Raw genomic sequence first — 23,351 nt, forward strand, 5'->3', positions numbered from 1 at the left:
TTTTAGTTACTAGGCTAAAATTTAGCTGAAGGTACCAGGAGAGGGGCCGGGGGCAGGATGACTGGACATCGAGGTCCCGCGATGGATGGCTGGTTGCGAAGGTGCGCGGACACCGCCTCGGAAACGAGCTCCGAGGTAGGACCATTGTTGGGAATGGGCGTGCGGGGCTGGGGCCGAGGGAGACCAAGCCTGGGAGCAGCGGGGCAGGACCGGCCCCGAAAAGGAAGGCGAGGGGCGGTGTTGCCGGGAGCCCCAGGGAGCGGGAGCAGCGCCCCGGACAGGCCGGCGAGGGCGTCTGCCCCGCACCTGCCCCTGGGCTGCAGGCCTTCCGCTCCCGTGGGCGCTGGACTCACTGCTCGAAGGCCCAAGGCCATTCGGAAGCTGCTCCTCCGTGTTTTCACTCATTCCGAAAAATATACTATTGCTTCACAATATTTAATAAATCTGGGCAAAAGTGAATTTTACGGCCATTTAGGAGTTTTTACAAATGTATGTAATTAAGCTACGAAACATATAGTGGCTTTAACTTAAAAATCAGAATTCTCAATACAAGGTGTGACATAAATTGTCTTAAAAGAATCGTCAGGAGAGCCCTCCAGGGAGCTCCCCAGGGTGCGCCCACCAGGGTCCAGGGGTGAGAGTCTCAGCCATTCCTGCTCGCCAATGGCAGGGCAGGGCTCCCATCACAGCTGGCTTCCCATTGGCTCTGAGGTGTGGGCGGGGCCACCCATTCCTGCTGCAGTCACTAGCTCCACCCCCATTCCATGCAAATGAGGTCAAAACTCTGGTGAGCTCACGTGATTGGCCACGTGGTTGATGACACAATTGCCCCACCCCTTCAATGACGTCATTATCAACTCAAACTCTCACGAGAGTTTGCAGATGCTGGTGAGGGACCAGTCCACTGTGGCAGGAGGGGTGTCCAGGTAGGGGGCGCCTGCAGGATACCCCCACTCCCACCCCAGAGCCTCCAGTCCTGCTTTAGGTGGGGGCCCCAAAGGGCCTGTGAGGCCCGGCCCAGGGGTCCCATGCACCCTCTCATCCCATTGGCTGGTTGCACCGGCATGCAAATGAGGACGTGCGTCACTTCCGGAGGCAAATCGAGCGCCATTTTCTCTTTCTGGCCGAGCTGGGAGGAGGGGACAGGGTCGCGCGGGGGTGGGCGCGCGCCGAGGCGGGGGTCCCGCCGCGCGGGGCGGAGGCGGGCGCGGGCCCCGACGGGGCGGGGCGCGGCGAGAGGCGGCGGGGGACGCGGCGGCGCGCCGGGCGCCCAGCGGTAGGTACGCCCCCGGTCCGGCCCCGCGACGACGCCCCCGGCGGGTCCGCGCAGTCCCGGCGGCGGCCCCGCCCCGCCCCGCCCACACCCGCGGCGGCCTCGCGAATCCCGCGGCGTCCTGCGGCGGCGGGTTCGCGTCCCGAACGGTGCCGGGTCGTCCCTCCGTGTCACGTGGGCCGGGGTGGTCGCCGCGGGGCGTGGCCGGGTAGGGGGAGGGGCCGCGGGGCCGCGAGTGGGGCACGGCGGGCGGGGGGCCGAGAGGGGCGCGGGGGCGCTGGGCCCGGGGGGCGGGCCGGGTGGGGCGAGCGGCGCCTGCGGGGCGCTCCCCGCGCGGCCCGGGCTTCCCCAGCTCGCCCGAGCGGCCCGAGTCACCGACTGGGCCGCGCCGCGCCCCCCGCTGCCGCGCGAAGGAAGCGCCGCCCGACCCGCGCCGACGGCCGGCCCCGGGCCCCTGGGCGCGCGCTGCGACGGGTGACTTACATGCACGTGTTGGCCTTCAGATTTCAACTTCTCCGGTGCCGCTGCCGGCTGCGTGGACGTGGGTCGTTTGCAAAATTTCTGCCGACATTTGGCTGTGGAATGTCAGAAGTTGTAACTGCCAGTTCCAGCGGTGCGCAGTTGCGGAGCGGCACACCAAGTGTTTTAAGCATTTTCTTTGCATTTGAATGAGCGGCTTGCCTGAATGCCGTCAAAGCTCGCTGTGAAGGGAAGGTGCGCAGGTTTACCAAGTAACAGGGCTTGGAGTGCGGGTGGGCGCTGGTGCGGCGAGCGTGTGGGGCGGGGGGACCCCCGCAAACACAGGGGCGGGCGGTGCGCGCTCTTCTCTGGTTGGATCAAGTCATTTTGGGTGACTTAGAGCTGCTCGGGAGAGCTGGCCGCGTAGTGCGTGCACTTCGTGTTTCGGTTGGAGGGGAGCTCTGCCGATCGCGGGTGCTTCCAGCGTGGGAGAGACAGGCCTGCGTTAAGACAGCCGACCGGAGCTGCTGCAGAGGGTGGACGCACATGGGGGGACACGCTCAGTGCACTGAGAGGTGATAAGAGTGTGAGGGCTGGGTTTAGGGTTAAGGATCCACGATCGCTTATGCGGACGTGCCAAGACTTTCAGCTGAAGAAGTCCTGGGACACCTCTTTAATTTGAGCCCAGGTTTGCAACATGCTGTTGGTGAGCTTACGGTTGTAGTCACTTTGAGGAGCTAAGTCCCCAACATTGTGCGTGCCCTCCACTCTGCCATCGCACACCTGTTAGGGCGGTGTGTTTTGTATGAGGAAAGGGAAGGCTGATGACTTGCTGAAGGCCACAGGTCTGTTAAGGGATGTTCCTGCGTTTGGAATCCAGACCTTCTGAATATTTCATGTATGGCACACAAATATGTGTGTCTGTGTTTTTGGTTTTTTTTTTTTTTAAAGCCCCGTATTTCAATGCTTGGGACATTTCATTTAGATTTTTGGAATTAGAGCCATAGCAAACTCAGTGCAGATGTTCTTGTACACATCAGTGGGCTTTTGGTAGGCCCATGTCTATCCCACCCATGAAATTAAAGATAATTTCCTGTGAACTGCAGTTGATAGATTAGTGTAGCTGCATTAGACTGCGGTTTCCTGATGTACATTTTTTACAGATGTACAGATTTAGCTGAGTACTAAAGATACATGGAGAACAGCATCATTAGAGGATCTATAAATGAAAACAGTTTTTTTCCTGGTTAGTCCACTGAGCATTTTGTATGGAATCTTGCATCTTGGAATGGATTAAGTATGGTATTTTGGGATGGAAAAAGTATGGTAAAACTCAGCTTCTTTTCCCCGCAGTGATTGGCAGCAGTAGACCAGGGCTCTTGAAAGGTTATGAAACTTTTATAATTTACCTATGTTTTATTTTTTGTTATCCTTAAACAGTTAGCAAACTGCTAAAAAGGGAAACTTTTTTTATGCTTGTTTTGGGGGAATCACAATAACAATGATGAGGGAATGGGGGCACTTAATATTTGAAAATAAAAATTTCCTATTCTCCAAATTTAAGAGAGGTGACTGACAATTCCTTGGTCCTGTTCCTAAGTCTTGAATAGGTAACTAGAGTCTGTTTAAAACTTGCCCAATCACAGCCTTATTTCTGTCCCCTCCTCCTGAGTCAGCCATTCTGCAGTAGCTTCCAGGAACCAGCCTATGAAATCAGCCAGTCCCAAAACTGCTTCTCGGCAAGTCCACCAATCCCTGTTGTCTGTGCTTCTCCCAACCCTGTAATAAGATCTGTGCTTGCTAGTAGGTAAGGCCAGACTTATTTGCAAACAATAAATTTGGCTTCTTTAGGATAGAGAGGGTAATGGGACTTTGAGGAAATGAAAGTCTGAGTAGAAATTTTTGTTGATCCTTGCTCTGGCTAAAGAAGGCAGTCTGGGCTGGAAAGTGGCCTTGTACATACTTTTTTAAGAAAGCCATCATGAGGCTCTTGACAGATGCTTTTGAAGGCTGGAACTCAATTCAATGCATTTTACTTATAATAATTTTATTACTTTTACTGAGTTCTAAAATACTAAGTGATCGTCTAAACCCTTCTCCTGAACCTGAGATACTCTTCATGTAGATAACTTGTCTGAAAACTTACCCATTCTGGATCAGCATCTCAAAAACTGTATTTCCTTATTACCCACCCCAAATTCCTCCTTACATTTTAACCCTCCCTGTCCCCCCAGCCCCTGTTAAGTTCCAGTCTCCCTTTTTGCCTTAATTTACCTTTTGCCATATATATTCAGACTTTTCCTACTTTACCTCAATCATTTCTGATGCTGATCTGTTCACCTGGACCACCTTGGGCTCCACCTCTGCAGTCCTCCATAGCCATTCCATTTTGAACCTCCATAGCCCTTTCCACGTCTCATGATTCTTATGGTTTTATTTTACCCCTTTTGTTCATTTATTGTAAACATTTGCTATGTATTATGCTCTGTGATAGGCCCAGCCATGCAAATAAAATGTGATTACTGCCCTGAAGCTTAGTTCAATAGGGAACATATATAAATAGGTAATTACAACATAGTGAGGTGAGTGCAATGGGAGAAATGTATAAACTGGTTCCTCTGGGGATTCCTAAGAGGGGCACTGAATTTATCCTTGGGGAGGGTTAAAGGAGGGGTACAGAGTGGAACTGCTGACTCATAGAAATTGTCATTTAAAATCTTGGGGAGATACCGCCAAATTTCTCTGTAAACATGTAGAAATTACAGTTTTTCTACTTACCTTCACTACTAGTGGATATTGTCAATCTTTAAAAGTTACTGTTTTAATAATAAAAAATTGACAATCATTATTTTACCTGGTGTTTCTTTAACTCAAATTTAACTAACTGATTTTGTTTTTAGCTTTTATAGCTTACACATTAAAAAAACTTTTTTTGGCCTGGCCAGTGTCGCTCAGTGGTTGAGCATTTACCTGTAATCCAGGAGATTGAGGCTCGATTCCTGGTCAGGGAACATGCCCAGGCTGCGGGCTAGAGCCCCTCCCCTGTAGGGGACGTACAGGAAGCAGCTGACCAGTGACTCTCTCATCATTGATGTTTCTCTCCTTCTCCCTTCCTCTCTCTGAAATCAATAAGGACATATTTAAAAAACAAACAAAAAACCCCCGCTTTTTGGACATAATTGGAGATTTATGGGAAGTTGCAACTACAATCAAAGAACTTTTCCCCCTGAATCATTTGAAAGTAGGTTGCCAAACAAGATGCCATCCCATTACCCCACATATTGTGTATTTCCTACAAATAACATTTTCTTGCATACCCAGAACATAACCATCAAACCAGAAAATCAATACATTATTACCATTGAAGTTTTGCCAGTTCCAATAACATTTACAGTAAAAGAATCTAGATAGAATTGCATGTTATATTTAGTTACCTAGTTTCTTTTCTATCTGGAACACTTCCTTAGTTTTCCTTCCATGACCCTTTTTTAGAATGTGTATAATTCATTGATTTTTAAATGAATTTACAGAGTTGTACAACCATCACCACAATCTACTATTAGAACATTTCTAGCATCCCTCCTCTCCCAAACCTAAACACTTGCAGTCAGTACCTCTTCCCACCCTGGCCAACCACTAACCTTCTATCTCTATAGATTAGTCTTTTCTGGAGGTTTCTTATAAGTGGGGTCAGACTTTATGAAGACCTCTGCATCCATCTTTCACTTAGCATCATGTTTTAGAGATTCATGTTGTATCATGTGTCAGTACCCAGTTACTTTTCATTGCCAAATGGTGTTCCGTTGTATGGATATACCACATTTGTTTATCCATTCACCATTTGATGGACGTGTATTGTTTCCACATTTCGGCTACTATGAGTAGTGTTACCTTGTATTGGATACTTGAATGTTATAGGCTAGTTGTTTTTTACAATGTCTCTTTATTTGGGCTTGTCTGCCAGACTTCTGTGAGTTATTCTTTTTTCTTAGTTATTAAGTATTTTGTGGGTAGGTGGTTGGGAAGCATGTAAATATTCCATTTCTCATCAAGCTTTCAATTTATTTAATTATAACACCATGAACTTAAGTTTATATTGTAGTGGGTTATGTTTTAGTTATCATTGCTGTATACCAAACTACCCCAAAACTTTGTAGAATAAAACATTTTATTTAAAAAGCTCAATAATTCTTTGGGTCAGGAATTCAGGCAGGAGTTAAGTAAATGGCTATTTCTGTTCCACAATGTCTGAGCCTCAGTCTGGGAAGACTCAAAGGCTGGGGTTGACTTGATAGGGACCCTAGAGGCATCTTCACTTGCACATCTAGTGGCTGATGTGGAACATTTCCATGTATTCTCCACTGGATTAGTTTAGCTTCCTCACAACATCATGTCTGTATTCCAAACGTGATAGTCCTCAGAGAACAGGCAGCAGTGTGGCATTTTTATGGTCTAGCTTTGGAAGTCACATGGCATTAATTCTGCCATTCTATATTGGGTGAGGCAGCCATAAAGCTCTGCCCAGGTTCATGAGGTGGGGGCATAGACGCCCTTACTTTTTGGAAGGAGTGTCAGAATCCTATTAGAAGACGAGCACATGGGATGGGAGATATTGTTGCATTATCTTTGGAAAATTCAGTGCCACAGGCTGTAATCTCTTACTGTCATTATTTATTTATTTGCTGCCCAGATTGCCCCATATTTGGCTTGTGGGAACTTCTTCAAGCTGGCTTCGTTCGAGTCCTTTTGATATGTCTCACCATTCTTCGACCAACTTCCTTATTTCTGGCACAAGATGTTCTAGGAGAAGCTTGTCTTTTCCATGCTCCAGTCCTTGAATCAGCCATTTTCCCAAAGAACCCTGGTTCCTTTTAATGGAAAGTGGTATTTAGAAATTAAGATTTGGGCCCGAGGAGTGCTCACTGCTACTGGGCTGTGTAACTGCTTCTAGGCTTTTTTAGTGGGCAGAGCTATGGAAATCACACTCATTTATTTTTTTATGTATGTATTGAAAGCAGTAAGGTCACACCTCTGCCTTTTCAGTCAAGTGTCACAGGGCTTATTTTAATTTTATGCCTTTTCAGATATTTTAAAAACAGGTTTATTGAGATGTAATTTGCATACCATATAATTCACCTATTTAGAGTGTACAATTCAACGGCTTTTAGTGTACTTGCAGAGTTGTGCAACCATCATCACAGTTTTTGGACATTGTCATTATTCCAAAAAGAAATTGTTCCCCTCAGCTATCATCTCCCAGTTCTCCTCAGCCTCCCCTCAGCCATCATCTTCTCAGCCCTAGGCAGCCAGTGTTGTACCTGCTGCCTCTACGTCTAATTCGTCTGCTCTGGACACTTCTTGTAAATGGAATCAGACCGTGTGATCCATGTGTCTGGCTTCTGTCACTGAGCATCACGTTCCCCAAGGCTCATCCACATGGTAGCTTGTGTGAGTGCTTCATTCTTTTCAGGGCCAAATAATATTCCATTCTATAAATGCTCCACATTTTACTTATCCATTCTTCAGTTGATGGATGTTTGGGTTATCTCTGCCTTTTGGCTATGAAGAATAGTGCCGCTATGAACATTCTGGTAAAGTTTTTGTTTGGATGCATGGCTTTCATTTCTCTCTGGTGGAATTGCCAGCTCATGTAGTGGCTCTGTGTTTAATCTTTTGAGGAACTGCCAGACTCTCCTTCAAAGTGGCTGTACATTTTACATTACTGCCAGTGACATAACATGCGATCAGTTTCCCTACATCCTTGCCAGCCCTTGTTCTTTTTCAAAATTACAGCCAACCTAGTAGACGTAAAGACGTATCTCATTGTGGTTTCTATTTGCATTTCCACATGGCTAATGTTTAGCATCTTTTCATGTGCTTAATGGCCATTTGTATAGTAGCTACTTCTTCGGATCCTTTGCCCATTTTTAAGTTGAGTTATTGATTTTTTAATTATTGAGTTATCAAAGTTCTTTTCATATTCCAGGTATAAGTTCCTTATCAGAAATACCATTTGCAAAAATTTCTCCCATTTTGTGCATTCTCTCTTTACTTTTTGTGTGCTTTGCTTTGAAGTACAAAAGTTTTAAATCCAACTTACCTAGCTTTTTCTTTTGTTGCTGGTGTTTTTTGGTGTCATATCTAAGAATCCATTGCCAAATCCAAGGTAATGAAGATTAAATGCCTTTGTTTTTTTCTGAGAGTTTTAAAGTTTTAGCTCTTAGATGGAGGCGTATGATCTTTGGGTTGATTTTTGTGTATGATGTAAGGAAAGGGTGCAGCTTCATTCTTTTGTGTGTATATAAATAACCAGCGTGATATGTTGAAAATTACTCTCAGTGTTTTACCAACCCTCTTACTTATTACAGTTTTGTTTTCTTTCCTTCTTAGGAAAATTTCAAAAATGTTTCAAATTCCTGTGGAAAATCTTGACAGCATCAGGAAGGTACGAAAAAAGGTGAAGGGCATTCTTGTGGATATAGGGCTTGACAGCTGCAAGGAGTTGCTGAAGGTAAGAGGACATCAGTAACAAATTAAGAGCAGACAGTGGTCCTGGAGATGCTAGGGTTGGCTTTTTGGAGCTGAGATTTGAACTGGAAGTTTTTGAAGAATGGGTACGATTCCTCAAGATGGAAATTGCTAATAATTGAAATGATTCCCTGAGAGCATCATTAGTTCTTATTTATGTCTTTCTGACTTAAATTGAGTTGTTTTAATCTGTTTCAAGTTTTTTTGTTTTTTTTTTTAATTTTTTTGTTTTGTTTTAAACATATCTTTATTAATTTCAGAGAGAGGAAAGGAGGGGGAGAGAGAGAGAGAAACATCAATGATGAGAGAGTCATTGATTGAGCCCACAACCCAGGCATGTGCCCTGACCGGGAATCAAACCCCGATCTCCTGGATCCTAGGTCGATGCTCAACCGCTGAGCCATGCCCGGCTGGGCAGCTGTTTCAAGTTTTTAAAGTGACTTTTATGAGGGGCTTTTATAGTCATTAGTTTTTTAATTTTTATTTATTTTTTGCAACATTTGCTTGCGTTTTAAATTTGCTTTATTATAGTTTTACTTTGAACATTGTACCCACATTTACTGTACACAAAGGACATTTTCAGATACCAGAAATAAAGCATAAAAGCATTCAGACACTGAGTATGTAAGCTGTTTTTAGTCATTAGTTTTAAAATACTGTTGACCCTTGAACAACAGAGGTTTCAACTTCACAGGTCCACCTGTACACAGTTTTTTGAAATAAATATATAGTCAGCCTTCTGGATCCCTGGGTTTTACATCTACGGGTTCAACCAACTGCAGATCAAAAACAGGATTTCTGATCTGTGGTTGGGGATCGTGGATGCTGGGGGCCAACGGTATGCATTGATCTAGGCTGTTCTAAAGAGGGGACTTGAGCATCTCAGATTTTGGTATTTGCAGGGGGTCCCAATCCCCTGTAGGGGCTCAGGGAAACTATGCTTTTGGGGCATTGAAAGTTAAAATGTAGGTTTTTGGCTATGGGTAGTGGGGTGGGGTGGGGGTTCGGTACCCCTAGCCCCTGTGTTGTTCAAGGGTTAACTGTGTATTTGTTTTTGATCTTTGAGGCAAAGATGAATTATTTATTACTTTGTTGAATTATTTATTACTTTAGCAGAAGAAGACCCTAACTTGATTTCCCAGTATTGTTAGAGTAATCAATAAATGGGGATGCATACATGATATGATAGGGTATTGTTTTTTGTGACGTATAAATATAATCAATCTTACAAAAGTTTAAAAATTAAGGCCACAGTCACACTCTACTGATAAGTTGTATTATAACTTGAGAATATATGGATGGCACATCTAGTAAAGAAATAAAAATTGTTAAATAAGGCTTGCTGTTATAGCCTTATAGCCAGCCATTGATATTCTATTCATAACTATGAAATACGGACCATGTCTGCTTTGAAATTTTTAAACTTGTGAAGAACTTAATTCAAAGTATTATTGGCCTATGAACAGTTCAGTTTCTTAATTTTCAAATCTCAGACTTTCAACCAGATTGATTTTATTTACTTAAAGGGCAGCCTGATGTGAGAGACTAATGGTCACCAGGATTCTCATTGATGGTCAGCAGGTAGACAGATGTGACTCCACAGGACCCCGAATGTGCTCTGCTCAGTCTTCACCATGAGAACCCTTCTGCCTAGGAAGCTACCCTCTCCCACTGTGTTGTGTTCTGCTACCTGCTCTGTTTTTCTTCAAAGCTCTCAAGTGCCTGAAGTGACTCATAGTCCCACACTTGAGTGTAAACAGAGACCTCATTGTTTGGTTATCTGCTGTACTACCTGTGATCAGAGTTGTGTCTGGCACATAGACACTTAACAAATCTATATGTATTTTTAACAAACATTTTAAAAATGAATCAATGAAAGTAAAACCCAGGTAGGGAACTACTTTTAATAACAGGCTGACTGAAAGTCCATTTGGAAATAAAAGGATGGGAGAGATCCGGAAGAGGAACCTCTTATGTAGACGATTTCCCAGGAGCAGTCTTAAAATACAAGAACTCCCAGAGTTCTTTGCAGCTCTGTCTATAAGTCGTATTTTATGACTTTCATGGGGGAGAAAGCAGGGTAATTATTTGAATACAAGACTGAGAAGGTAGATGGTAGATACATAGTCTATTACTAATAGATAAGTGATATTTGCAGAGTATAAAAACAACAAGCTAAGAACACAAGTGTGTGTGTGGAGATTGAGGAAATTTCATTGATAATGTGGGAAGCCCCTATGGCAGTCTTGGGAGACCTATATTTGTATAAATAGATTAAAATTTTTTATCCTGTTGTTAAATCTTATCTACAAAAATAAATTGAAATATTGTTAATACCTTTCATTTATTTTCTAATAATAGTTTCTTCCTAGCTCTTTTATGCTGCTTCTGACAGTCTGGGAAGCATTCCTTCCTTTGAACTCTTTTCCCTCCTCTCCTGTGATACAACATTCCTGTTCTGCTTCCCTTCCCAGTGTTTTCTTGTGAAAAATTGAACCCTACAGAAATCTTGAAAGGATTATACAATGAAAACCCATCTATCTACCACTGAAATTCTACAGAATTAACATATGTATCTATCTCCACCCACTGTTCTTTTTTTAAATTGATTTTTAGAGAGAGGAAGGGAGAGGGAGAGAGAGAAACACCTATGTGAGCGCACAACATGGATTGGCTGACTCCTGCCCTCCCCTTACAGGGATCAAGCCCGCTACCTGGACTTGGTGCACCGGATGCCAATCAACCAACTGAGCCACACTGGCCAGGGCTGTTCTATCTTATTTTTTTATGCATTTCAAAGAAAGTTCCAGGCATCAGTACACTCTACCCTTACATTCTTTTAGCATACATGTCACTAACCAGAGTTTAGTCTTGGTTTGCCGTTTTTGGGGGGAGGGGACTTTATATGCTGTGAAATGCACCTTAATTCTGTAAATGATGGTTTCAACATGCATTTACTCCTGTAATACAAGTCCCTGTGAAGACCTAGAACAAGCCCATCACTCCAGAAAGGTTCCTCAAGCCCTTTTCTAGTCAGTCCCTGCCCCCACCCCACTGGCTACCACTATTTTGAAATTTTTACTGCAGGTTAGATTATCCTGTTGTGCAGTTTTATGTAACAAATCATATCTACTCCATGGAAATCTTCTCTGTGGTGCCGTCTGTGATTGGTCCTTTTTGTTGCCGAGTCGCTTCTTGTTACATGGATGATTAGCTGCTTGATCCTTTCTGCTGGTGGTGGGCACGAGGCTGCCCCAGGTTTGGGTTATTATGAATAAGATTCTTACAAATATTTTTACAAAAGTAGTTTTGTGAACATGTTTTGATTTCTCTTGGGAAATTATCTAGGTATACAAGTACAAGATTGTATGTTCAGTTTTATAGGAAGTGACTAGTCCTTTATCCAAACCAGTTGTGTGACTGCACTGTTAACAGTGTGAGGGTTCCCGTTGCTCGTGCGCGACGCAGCGTGAGGGTTAGCTGTGTTTTCGTAGGTCTGTTTTTCAGTGGAGGAAGTTCCTTATTCTCACTTTGCTAAAAGCAAAAAGTATGACTGGTTGTTGAATTTTGTCAAATGATTTTTCTGCATCCATTAAGATAACTTTTTAAATCTAATATGGTGAATTACATGGTTTGATTTAAAAAACAAAACTCTTAAACCATCTGTATTCCTCAGGGAAATTCCACTCGGTCCTTTCTATATGTTGGATCGATTTGCAATATTTTGTTTAAGGATTTTTACATTTGTGTCCATGAGGAGGGATATGGCCTGAAGTTTTCATTGACTGTAGTAGCTCATCTAGAGTTGGAGTTTCCTTTGGGATGGTTTTTAACTGTGACTTCGGTTTCTTCACTAGATACCAGGTTATCTAGTTTTTCTTGAGTGAGCTTTGGTAGCTTGTCTTCTTTTAAGGAATTTGTTCATTACAACTTAAGTTGTCAGCTTTATTGGCATGAAGTTGTTATGTTACTTCAGTACTTATAGGAGCCATAGTGATGGTCCGTCTTCATTCTGACACTGGTAATTCATGTCTCCTTTTTTTCTTCAGTCTGAACACAAGTTTATCAATTTTACTGATGTTTTCAAAGTAACAGGTTTTGGTTTCCTTGATTTTTCTCTGTTGTCTATTTCTATTCTACTTAAGTTTTAAAATTTGATCTCTTGCCCGGCCAGGTGTGGCTCAGCGGTTTAGCGTCGACCTAGGATCCAGGTGATCGCGGTTCGAGCCCCTGTCAGGGCACATGCCCCGGTTGCAGGCTCGATCCCCAGTTGGGGAAGTGCAAGAGGCAGCCGATCAATGACTCTCTCATCATTGATGTTTCTATCTCTCTCTTTCCCCCTCCTTTCCTCTCTCTGAAATCAATAAAGATATATTAAAAAAAAAAATTTGATCTCTTAAGATGGCAGTTTAGATCACTGTTTTTTGTGTTTTTTTTTTTAATAAATATGTCTTTATTGATTTCAGAGAGAGGAAGAGGGAGGGAGAGAGAGAGAGAAACATCAGTGATGAGAGAGTCATTGATCTGCTGCCTCCTGTATGCCCCTCGCTGGGGATCGAACCCAAAACCCAGGCATGTGCCCTAACCGGCAGTTGAACCCCGATCTCCTGGATCCTATGTTGACGTTCAACCGCTGAGCCACACAGTCTGGGCTCTTTATTTTCTTAAGTATTTAGAGTCACAAATTCCCCTGAAGCACTGCTTTAACTCCATCCTACAACATCTGATTCATTGTTTCCATTTTCATTCAGTTTAAAATATTTCCTAATTTCCCTTGTGATTTCTTCTTTGATCCATGGATTATTTAGAAATGTGTTTAATTTCTAGAAATTTGGGTTTTTTTTCTAGGTATCTTTTTGTTATAGATTTATTTAATTTTGCTCTGGTCAGAGACCGTACTTTATAATTATCTCAGTGCTTTAAATATATTGAGACTTACTTTGCGGCTCAGCAGGAGGTCCCTCTTTGGAAACATCATGTGTTTTTGAAGAGAATATGTTTTGCTTTTGGAGGTGGAGAGTTCTGTAACATCATTTTGTCAAGTTGGTTGGTGGTGGTCAGTCTTCACTGTCTTTCTGATTTTGTGGGCTTGTTCTACCAGTTGTTGAGAGAGCCGTGTTGAAGTCTCCATAATTAAATTTTGGATTTAATTATTTATCTTTTCAGTTCAATCAGCTTTGTTCATGTATTTTGAAACTCTTTAAAGGGCAACGTATTTAAGATTGTTAGGTTCCCCTGAAGAATAGATCCCACTATCGTCATGAGGTGACTCTATCCAGATTAACATTCTTTCTCCCGGGCTGAAGTCTCCTTTGTTTGATATCACTGTAGCTCCCTCAGCTTTTTTTTTTTTGATTAGTGGTAGCATGACATACCTTTTTTCATTTTTTTACCTTTATTCTATGTTTTTATACTTATAGTGGGATTTTTGTGGAGAGCATATAGTTGGATCTTGTTTTTATACCCAGTGTGACAGTCTGTGAGTATTTTGTACAGGGGGAGGCAGACTATGGCCCCAAATATGGGCCAAATCTGGCTGTTTTGTAAATAAACTTTGTCAGAACACAGCCGTGCTTGTCAGTGTTTCCATAGTGTCTCTCTGGCTGCTCTGGTGCACAATGGTGGATGGGTGGCTGTGTCAGAGACTGCATAGCTGGCAGAGACTTCATAGTTATTACCTGCTCTTTACAGAAAAAGTTAGCAGCCCATGTTACCTAATGTAATTATCAATAGGGTTGGGGTCAAATCTCTCATGCTGTTTGTTTTTACTTGTCTCTCTGTTCTTTGTTCCTTTTTTTCTTTTTCTGCTTTCTTTTGGATTGAATATTTTTTATAATTCCATTTTCATCTCCATTATTGGCTTACTAGCTCTGCTTTCATTTACCTTTCTCATATGAGACTGCTTGCTTCACCTGTGATGTAAGAGCAGTGTGCTTTCTTCTTCCAGCCTCGATGCTGTTGTCCTACATCTTACTTCTGTATGTTACAGAACTCACAACATAGTATTTCCAATTTAAATCCTGGTAATAATGTGTACTTTTCTGTAGTTCCGAATTGACTTGGTAAGCAGCGTATTAGCACAGGCATATTCAGAGACAGTGGTTATATTAACTATCTTTCTCTGGCTTAACTAATATTTTTTTAATATATTAAAAAGACCTTTGCCCCAGCCAGGTGGCTCAGTTGGTTGGAGCATTGTCCCGTACACAAAAGGTTGCGGGTTTGATCCATCGGGGTGTATATGAGAGGCAACTGATTGATGTTTCTCTCTCACAACAATGCCTCTCTCTCTTTCTCTCCCTTCCTTACTCTCTAAGAAAATCAATTAAAAAACATCCTCGGGTGAGGATTAAAAATAAATGACCTTTATTTGTTATAAAACAGTAATATAAACTGTGAAAGAGAAAATACAGGTAATTATTTTTTTAGAAAATAAAATTTTAAATGCCACATTTCTACCTTCAGAAATTGCCATTCTTAACATCTTATTGTTTAGCCTTCCCTGTGCATGTGTGCAGTCTTTACACAGTGAGTGCATGTTGATCATGCTTTTATATTACTTTGCTTTTTTCTGTTACTTTCATGTTTCTGTGTCATTAAATAAATGTTCATCTTACCTATTACCCAGTTTATATTCAGATTTCTCCAGTTTCCCCCCAAAAATTTTTTTACACTTGGTTTTTTTGAACCACGACGCAGTCCAGACACCCCATCACATCCGTCACTAGGTTCCCAGTGACTCCGTCCCGTCCCCTTCCTCCTCCCCTCTTCTGCTGCCACGTTTGCCACACTCTCCCCGTCTACCTGGCCCTCCCCGTGGCCGATGCCTCACACACTCAGAACTTGTACTTCATACTCTCAGCACCTGAAATTCTCCTCCAAAGTCCTCACTCTGGTGGAAGGTGGTGTGTGCTCCTGAGGTTTTTCTCTTCTAAAAATTATCTGTGGGGAATGTCATCTGTTTATTCTTATAAAACTATAATTTTAACTTGGATTATTCCGCAGGTTTCATACTTTATGGCTCTGTCACAATTTGCTCAGGGGCTGCATTTTCACTTCACTTTCCCATGTAGATTTCTTAGGTGCCAAGTATCCTGTCAGGCTCTGAGTAAATATTTCTTTCTTTGCTGGAATTGTATAATCATTTCCCTCTTTTTCTCCCTTTTTCAAAGGACCTTAAAGGCTTTGATCCTGGAGAGAAGTACTTTTATAACACATCATGGGGCGATATTTCTCTCTGGGAACCTTCTGGGAAGAAAGTGGTATGTATTTTTGTATTTGATTTTCCTGTTTCCTCAAGCTGAGGGTTACGGTCTGTTCAGTTCTGAGGGATGTCACCTGTACCAGGGCTGCTAATGGATGAATGGGGAGGAGGTGAGATGTGTGGCCTGCAAGTACTGCCTCCCAGCTTGGGGCTTCTCTTTTCCCCTTTTAAATAGTATCTTTCAAAGAGCAGAAGCTGCTTACGTCAGTGAAGCCTAGTTTATTATTTTCCCTTTTATGATTATTTCTGGTGTCACAGTTAAAACGTTTTCCCCCAGCCCAGAGACCTGTTCCACACTAACAGGTAATAATGTTTAGTTGTTAGTTCTGTTGGCTCTTTCATTGAGTGTAATTTTTGCTGAGTATCTTGCTTTTCAATACAGTATTTCATTGAATATAAGGCACCATTTTTGGGGTTCGATTCTGGTTAGGGCGTGTAACTCGGCCGCAGGCTGGATCCCCAGCCCTGGTCTCAGGGCGTATGGGGGAGGCAACCAATCGATGTGTCTCTCTCACATCTGTGTTTTTCTCTCTCTCCCCCTGCCTCCCTCCCTCCCTCCCTTCCTCCCCCCCCCCCAAAACCAATGGAAAAAATATCCTCGGGTGAGGATTTTAAAAAAAAAAGACACCATTTTTTAATGAACCCCTAATGAAACTAAAGTCATACTTCACTTGAACTGTGCACCAGAGAGCCATCAGTTGTAAAATATTTCCAGATTTCAGAGATATTGAAGTCTCTCAAGTCTCTCAGAATCATTGAAATAATGGGGTTTTTAGCCCTGGGTTTATTATAGATCCTACCAGAAATGCCAGAACCTGGGGTTTGGCTAATTGCAGAGAAGTAGTGACATGTTGTTGAATGTGTTTGGTTGATTTCTCTGACCTGTGACCCAAGAGGACAAAGTGCATGAGTAGGAAAGAGATAGGTGACAGTCACAGAATGGGGACACTGTGGTGTGAGAGAGACTGATCATGAGAGCGCAGATCTAGGAAGGATCCGTGTAGCAAGGAGCAGTGTCCCCACATGGGACAATGTCTGCACAGCCCATGGTGGGACCTTGATGGAGTGTCCAGTCTGTCCAGGTCTCACCCTCCTCTTTTGTGGCACCAGGGCCAGGTATCCTGTGGTTCACGGCTCCAGAATCTAGAGACTCATGAGACCAGAGGGTGCACTCCTCTCCCATCATCACAGACCAGTGGTTTACTGCATTGCACTCCTCTGTTGGCCAGGATGGTTCAAGTGACTGTTCTTAGGCCCTAGGCTGGTTGAATTCCCCCTCGTGTGCCTTAAGGAGGAATTCCATGTTGTCAGCACTGTATTCTGTGGCCTGAAACTTACCTCAGGGTTATTTGTGGTGACTTCAGGACAGTCCCTTTTTACTTACTGTTTGTTACATAGTTTATTGGATACTTACACTTGCTAAGCATTGTCCATTTGGCTCTTACCTTCCCTAAGAATAGAAATGGGAAATAAAAGATAATAAGGATGGGTTTCACAATTTGCAAGTTAGGTTATTTGTAGAAAAATTGGAGAGGTTTTAGAATTTGGAGTAAAAACAACATTGGAGAAATAGGATGAAGCAGTTAATTCACAGTATAGGACTAAGTAATGAGATTTGTGGTTTTAGTGGATGGTTTGGAAACTGTTCACATGATGTGTTTGTATGAGCTAAGAATAAATTTGTAAATGTTTGAGAAGAAAAAGATGAATATTGTTTTGTGATGTGAAAATGACACGAAATTTGAATGAGTGTCTGTAGTTTTATTGGCACAAAGCCATGCTCATGGAAGTTCATGTCACCCGTGGGTCCTTTTCTCTTACCAGGCAGCACTGAGTGGTTGCCATCAAAGCTCTTGGGTGGCCCACAAAGCCTAAAATATTTACTCTCTGGCCCTTTAAGACAAATTATGCCCTGGCTTAGAACTCACATTATTCTGTGAGGGGTGATAGTGTTAAATTATCTAGCCTGTTAGAAGAGAAAGAGTCATATACTTGTGAACGGTAGAGGGTGTAGCTTGCATCCGATAGCTTTATTAAATGATGCTTGGCTTTTTCTTTTAACAGAGATATCGAACAAAGCCGTACTGTTGTGGCCTCTGTAAATACTCCACAAAAGTGCTTACTTCATTCAAAAATCATTTACATCGCTACCACGAAGACGAAATTGACCAGGAGCTGGTGATCCCCTGCCCAAACTGTGTATTTTCCTCTCAGCCCAAAGTGGTGGGACGGCACTTCAGAATGTTTCATGCACCTGTTCGGAAAGTGCAGAACTACACCGTGAACATCTTGGGGGAGACTAAGTCGTCCAGGAGTGACGTCATCAGTTTTACGTGTTTAAAATGTAACTTTTCAAACACATTGTACTACAGCATGAAGAAGCACGTGCTGGTGGCCCATTTTCACCACCTAATTAACTCCTACTTTGGCCTGCGAACTGAGGAAATGGGTGAGCAACCCAAAACTGACGATCCCCCTTCTACGGAGAAAATGCCATCCTCTGACAAGTATTACTGTAAAAAGTGCAACGCCAATGCCAGCAGTCAGGATGCGCTGATGTATCATATTTTGACATCAGATATACACAGGGATTTGGAGAATAAGCTCAGGTCTGTGATTTCAGAGCATATTAGGAAGACTGGACTTTTGAAGCAAATGCATATTGCTCCCAAACCAGCTGCACACTTGACCATACCACCAGGCAGCAGCGCTCCAGGTGTCGCCGCCACGTCCCCTTGTTTTCATCTCGCCTTGCCACCAAACAGTCAAAGCCAGACCACAGTCCAGCCAGTTCAGGGCTCAGTCCAGCCAGTGACGGTGGCCTCGGGTACTTCTGGAAGCCTCACCCATTCTCCGCCTGCCTCTGCCCAGTCCCACGTGACTCTGGTCTCCAGTCCCCTGCCTGGGGGCCAGAGCAGCCTCACTGTGCCACCCTCAGGGCCGCAGCCTGTCTTCCTTTCTCATGGAGTCCCACTTCATCAGTCTGCAAACCCTCCTGTATTGCCCTTGAGTCAGCCAGTTGGACCTATCAGTAAGTCTGCTGGAACTGGTGTCCTCCCCATAAACCAGACCATCCGCCCAGGGGTTTTACCTCTCAACCAGCCTGTTGGGCCCATAAGCCGACCAGTTGGGTCTGGAGTTCTTTCAGTAAACAGACCTGTTGGGTCCACCGTCCTTCCTGTCAGTCCCTCTGTCACCCCTGGTGTTCTTCAGGCAGTCTCTCCAGGGATGATTTCTGTGAGTCGGACTGTCCCATCAGGTGTCCTTCCTGCAGGCCAAATGACCCCTGCTGGGGTTATTCCTTCAGGACAGACAGCAACTTCTGGGGTTCTCCCTGCTGGCCAGATGGTCCAATCTGGGGTTCTCCCCATTGGCCAGACAGCCCCGTCTGGGGTTCTTCCCCCTGGGCTCACAGTCCCATCACGGGCACTTCCTCCTGGCCAGACTGTCCCCCTACGGGTTCTCCCTGCAGGCCAGGTGGTTCCACCTGGGCTCCTTTCTCCCACCCAGACAGTCTCGTCAAGCATTCTCCCTGGGAACCAGGGTGTGAATTCTGGTGTGCTGCATCTCAGCCAGCCGGTCATGTCAGGAGTTCTTCCTGTGAGCCAGCCAGTGAGGCCTGGGGTCCTGCAACTTAATCAGTCTGTGAATACCAACATTCTGCCTGCCAATCAGCCAGTTAGACCTGGTGCTTCACAAAACACAACTTTCCTGACATCAGGCTCCATTCTCAGGCAGCTGATACCTACAGGGAAGCAGGTGAATGGCATTCCCACATACACACTTGCCCCGGTATCTGTCACTTTGCCTGTGCCACCTGGAGGCGTTGCAGGTGTCACTGCACCCCAGGTGCCTATCCAGCTCCTGCAGTCAGGCACAGCCTCACAAATGGCCAGTCCTATGGCTGGCATGCCCTCTACCCCAGTGGTGGTGAATGCAGCTCCAAACGTATTCATTCAGCCTTCCTCCTCCGTAGCTGAGGCAAGCCCGGTGCTCAAACAGGCAAAGCAATGGAAAACCTGTCCCGTTTGCAATGAGCTCTTCCCTTCCAATGTCTACCAGGTCCATATGGAAGTGGCACATAAGCACAGTGAGTCCAAATCAGCTGAAAAGCTGGAGCCGGAAAAACTGGCTGCATGTGCACCATTTTTAAAGTGGATGAGAGAGAAGACAGTTCGGTGCCTCTCTTGTAAATGCTTGGTATCGGAAGAAGAGCTCATCCATCACCTACTGATGCACGGCCTGGGGTGCCTGTTCTGTCCGCGCACTTTCCATGACATCAAAGGCCTTTCAGAGCACAGTAGGACCATGCACCTGGGGAAGAAGAAGGTACCTGTGGATTATAGTAACAAAGGTTTCCAACTGGATATTGATGCCAATGGCAACCTGCTGTTTCCCCATCTTGATTTCATTACCATGTTGCCAAAGGAAGAGTTGGGGGAGCGGGAAGTCTACTTGGCAATACTGTCTGGGATACACTCCAAGTCACTTGTGCCCGTGTATATTAAGGTGAGGCCTCAGATGGAGGGTGCACCTGGGGGCCCCAGCAAACAGGCGTTGACCTGCCCTTTTTGCTTTGGCACCTTTGTGACAACCGAGGCGTATGAACTCCATTTGAAGGACAGGCACCACATCACACCAACAGTCCACACGATTTTGAAATCCCCAGCTTTCAAGTGCATCCACTGCTGTGGGGTTTACACTGGAAACATGACCCTGGCGGCCATCGCCATCCACCTGCTGCGCTGCAGAAGTGCCCCGAAGGACAGCAGCTCGGACCTGCAAGTCCAGCCGAATTTCATTGAGAACAGTGAGCTACTTCTGGTCAATGGCGAGGTGCTGCACGACTCCAGCTGTTCTGTAAAGAGGAAGCTGCCTGATGGCCACTTTGGGGCAGAAGACCAGCGGGAAGGGGAGCAACGACCTCTGGCCATAAACACCGATGCGCCCCCGGCTCCAGAGAAGGTAACGAGTGTTGTGCCTCTTAAAAGACAAAGGAATGAAAGCAGGACGGAGGGACCCCTTGTTAATGATGACGCTCTTCAGATCTTAGCATTAAATCCCAAAAAATATGAAGACCGTTCTTATGAAGAAAAAAAGCAATTTCTTAAAGATTATTTCCACAAGAGACCATATCCTAGTAAAAAGGAAATAGAGCTGCTGTCCTCACTCTTGTGGGTGTGGAAAATTGATGTGGCTTCATTTTTTGGGAAAAGAAGATATATTTGCATGAAAGCAATAAAAAGTCACAAGCCTTCTGTCCTTTTAGGCTTTGATATGTCTGAACTTAAAAATGTTAAACACAGATTGAACTTTGAGTATGAACCACAAAACTTGTAAAAAAAAAAAATAGGAAATTAGTACTTTTTTTCAATTGAGATTTAAAAAGAAGTTATTTTCTTCACTGTATGTTGAACTAATCAATTTCAGTGGTCTTTATGCTGCTCTTTAGATGTATTTCAGGTGCTCAGCAAGACTTCATATGAAGAAGTGATAGTTCTTTCAAGGTTATAATTCCCTGCAGTTGGGTTTTGTCACATTTTTAGTTTTTTTCCTCTGTTGAGTAAAGTAAATCTTTTGATATTTCGTGCACGGCTTGTTTTCCCAATAGTGTCAGGGTCCTATGATAATAACAAATCTACATGTTTGTTTTTTCATTTAAGGAAATTTCAGCTTGTTTCTGAATACTTAATTAACTGCAAATTAAAGCTTTGATCTCCCTCAGCTTCACATGTAGCTGCAAATGATGTGGTAAATGTTTAGAGAAGTGAGCACAGACCCTTGTGACGTGTGCGGCTCTAAGGATGCATGGCATTCGCTACACTGATTTCTTTTGTAAGATATTTGCTCATTAGATTATAATTTTCATTTACCTTTTTTTAGGTTTTTCTTAGCCATTTTTGATCATAACTCACAGAAAACCAAATGTTTTCATTTGTTAAAAAAATACTGAACCTGAAGTCTGGTATTTTAGCTCATAAGTTGAGTTATTTTACAAATAAAGTATTTTCAGTGTAGACTTCCCCCTTTTTGATATGGTGATGTCATTTTTCCATTCAAAGGTAAGACAATAAATCTTTAGTGCCTTTAGAATAAATATTGAAAATATACACACAGACTCTCCTACTGACCTAACTGTTCATAAACCAGTGAAAGGGAAGGACCGTATTACTCAGGAATAAAACTTTTACCCCTGAGTGTGGATAATGAAATGTAAACATAGGTTTTCAGGGACAAGGGGAAGTCAGTAGACCAAGAGCTAAGTTCCATGGTTGGGCCATTAATTTTTGACAGTTTCCTAGAAGTCAGGGTATTGGTATTGGGGAGATGGGCGTTCTGTAACCCAGTGTCTGGCTAATGGGATGGGTATAGCGAACGGACTCCATTCTGTTACTGTTCTTTGGACAGTTAAACCTTGGGTTTTTTCACGTAACAACACAGAATAGAAGAACTTAAAGCACCAGAACCAGTAATGGAGACCAACCTTGAGTCATATTTATTGCTGGTGACATACAGCAGAGGGACCTGTCCAATATATTCAGAGGATATGACAGTCTCTGGGAAATAAGATAATGTTACTATATATGGATTTAAAATATATTTGCATGTAATTCCTATAATGTGCATTTTTGGGGCAATTGTGAAACTGGTCTGTGATTGTTGGTGTACTCTGTTGTAAATTCAAAAAGAGCTTGTTGAAGTTTATTTTTTTTTTTTTACCTATTGTTTTCAGAGTGTCTATTTTGAATTAAAATTTGTTATACCACTATAAACAGAACTGTTTAATTCTTTTAACAGTTAAAACATCACTGTGACTCACAGGAATAATCTCAGAGTGGAAATAGACACCACATTTATTTTCTAAAAGAACATTACTTGTCATTGTGGAAATAAGGCAGCATAACCCAGAAGGCTGGCTACTGACCAGGTTCACAAAATAGATGTGGCTAGGTATTCTTGACACGTCTGTACAGTGGCCACCAAACTGTCCAGAAGGAGTTTGCTCTCTGGAGGCTTTGCTCCTTAGTGCCCTGGTGGAGGAGGGCAGGTTGCTGTCTGTCTGATTTAACCCACCTTTTTTTTAGTCATGTGTATCAGGATTTCTGTTGGTATTTTGGGCCTGATAACTTGTTGGGGTGAGTGTCCTGTGTATTGCTGAACTGTAGCAGCATTCCTTCCTCTACCCTACCCTTTGCCCAGGGCTGACAACCAAAACTCATTGCCAAGGGTCCCTGGGGGGTGGGGGCAGGATCGGCCCTGAAGAGAATTGCTGTGATAAAGGAATTCTGACTTCAGTTGGATTTTAGCTGTAGTTCAACTTCTGATGCTGAGTCTTCTTATGTTAGGCTAGTTACTGGTTTTTAAACAATTTTTTAGGCTCACAAATTTAGGCGAAATTCTATATAAGCCAAGCTTCCAGAAGCACATGTGAGAGTTCTTGCACATGTAAAAAAAAAAAAAATGAGTGTATAGCAGTGGGCAAAAGTAGGTTTACAGTTCTACGGAACGACAGGCAGGTTCTAATGATCACAACAGCTGTAAACTCAGGCACGACTGTAGACCTGCTTTTGCCCACCCCTGTGTTTATTATTTGGAAATGGAAAATTGAACTACAGATTAATAGTCAGTGGAGGTTTTAAAAACTGTCCTAAAAGATTATTAGAAATTGAGAAGGGAAGGAAACAGTTTTTTTTATATGATAGTCACAAAAAACTTTATACTTTAAAATATTTCTTTTCCTATGTAATGTCAGCCTTTTTTTTTTTTTTTTAAATCACCCAAGGAGTGGGTATTTTTTTCCATTGCTTATTAGAGAGAGTGGAAGGG

General features: G+C 43.5%; 1 protein-coding gene across 7 annotated transcripts; it reads left to right on the forward strand.

Annotated features, from left to right (window-relative positions):
- Positions 1-894: 894 nt before the first annotated feature.
- On the forward strand, positions 895-22,966 carry ADNP2 (ADNP homeobox 2). Of its 7 annotated transcripts, none has more exons than XM_081148558.1 (4): positions 895-926; positions 8,123-8,243; positions 15,433-15,522; positions 17,589-22,966. In XM_081148558.1, the coding sequence occupies exons 2-4, from the start codon at positions 8,136-8,138 to the stop codon at positions 20,862-20,864; spliced, it is 3,474 nt and encodes a 1,157-aa protein (XP_081004684.1). In that variant the 5' UTR covers positions 895-926; positions 8,123-8,135; the 3' UTR covers positions 20,865-22,966. The 7 variants fall into 7 exon arrangements, with proteins under 7 accessions (XP_081004684.1, XP_081004687.1, XP_081004682.1 ...); XM_081148561.1 differs by having other exon boundaries at positions 908-926; positions 8,123-8,177; XM_081148556.1 differs by lacking the exon at positions 895-926 and adding an exon at positions 1,215-1,276.
- Positions 22,967-23,351: the final 385 nt, after the last annotated feature.

The sequence above is a fragment of the Miniopterus schreibersii genome, assembly GCF_964146895.1.
Source record: "Miniopterus schreibersii genome assembly, chromosome: 10".
Lineage (NCBI taxonomy): Eukaryota > Metazoa > Chordata > Mammalia > Chiroptera > Miniopteridae > Miniopterus > Miniopterus schreibersii.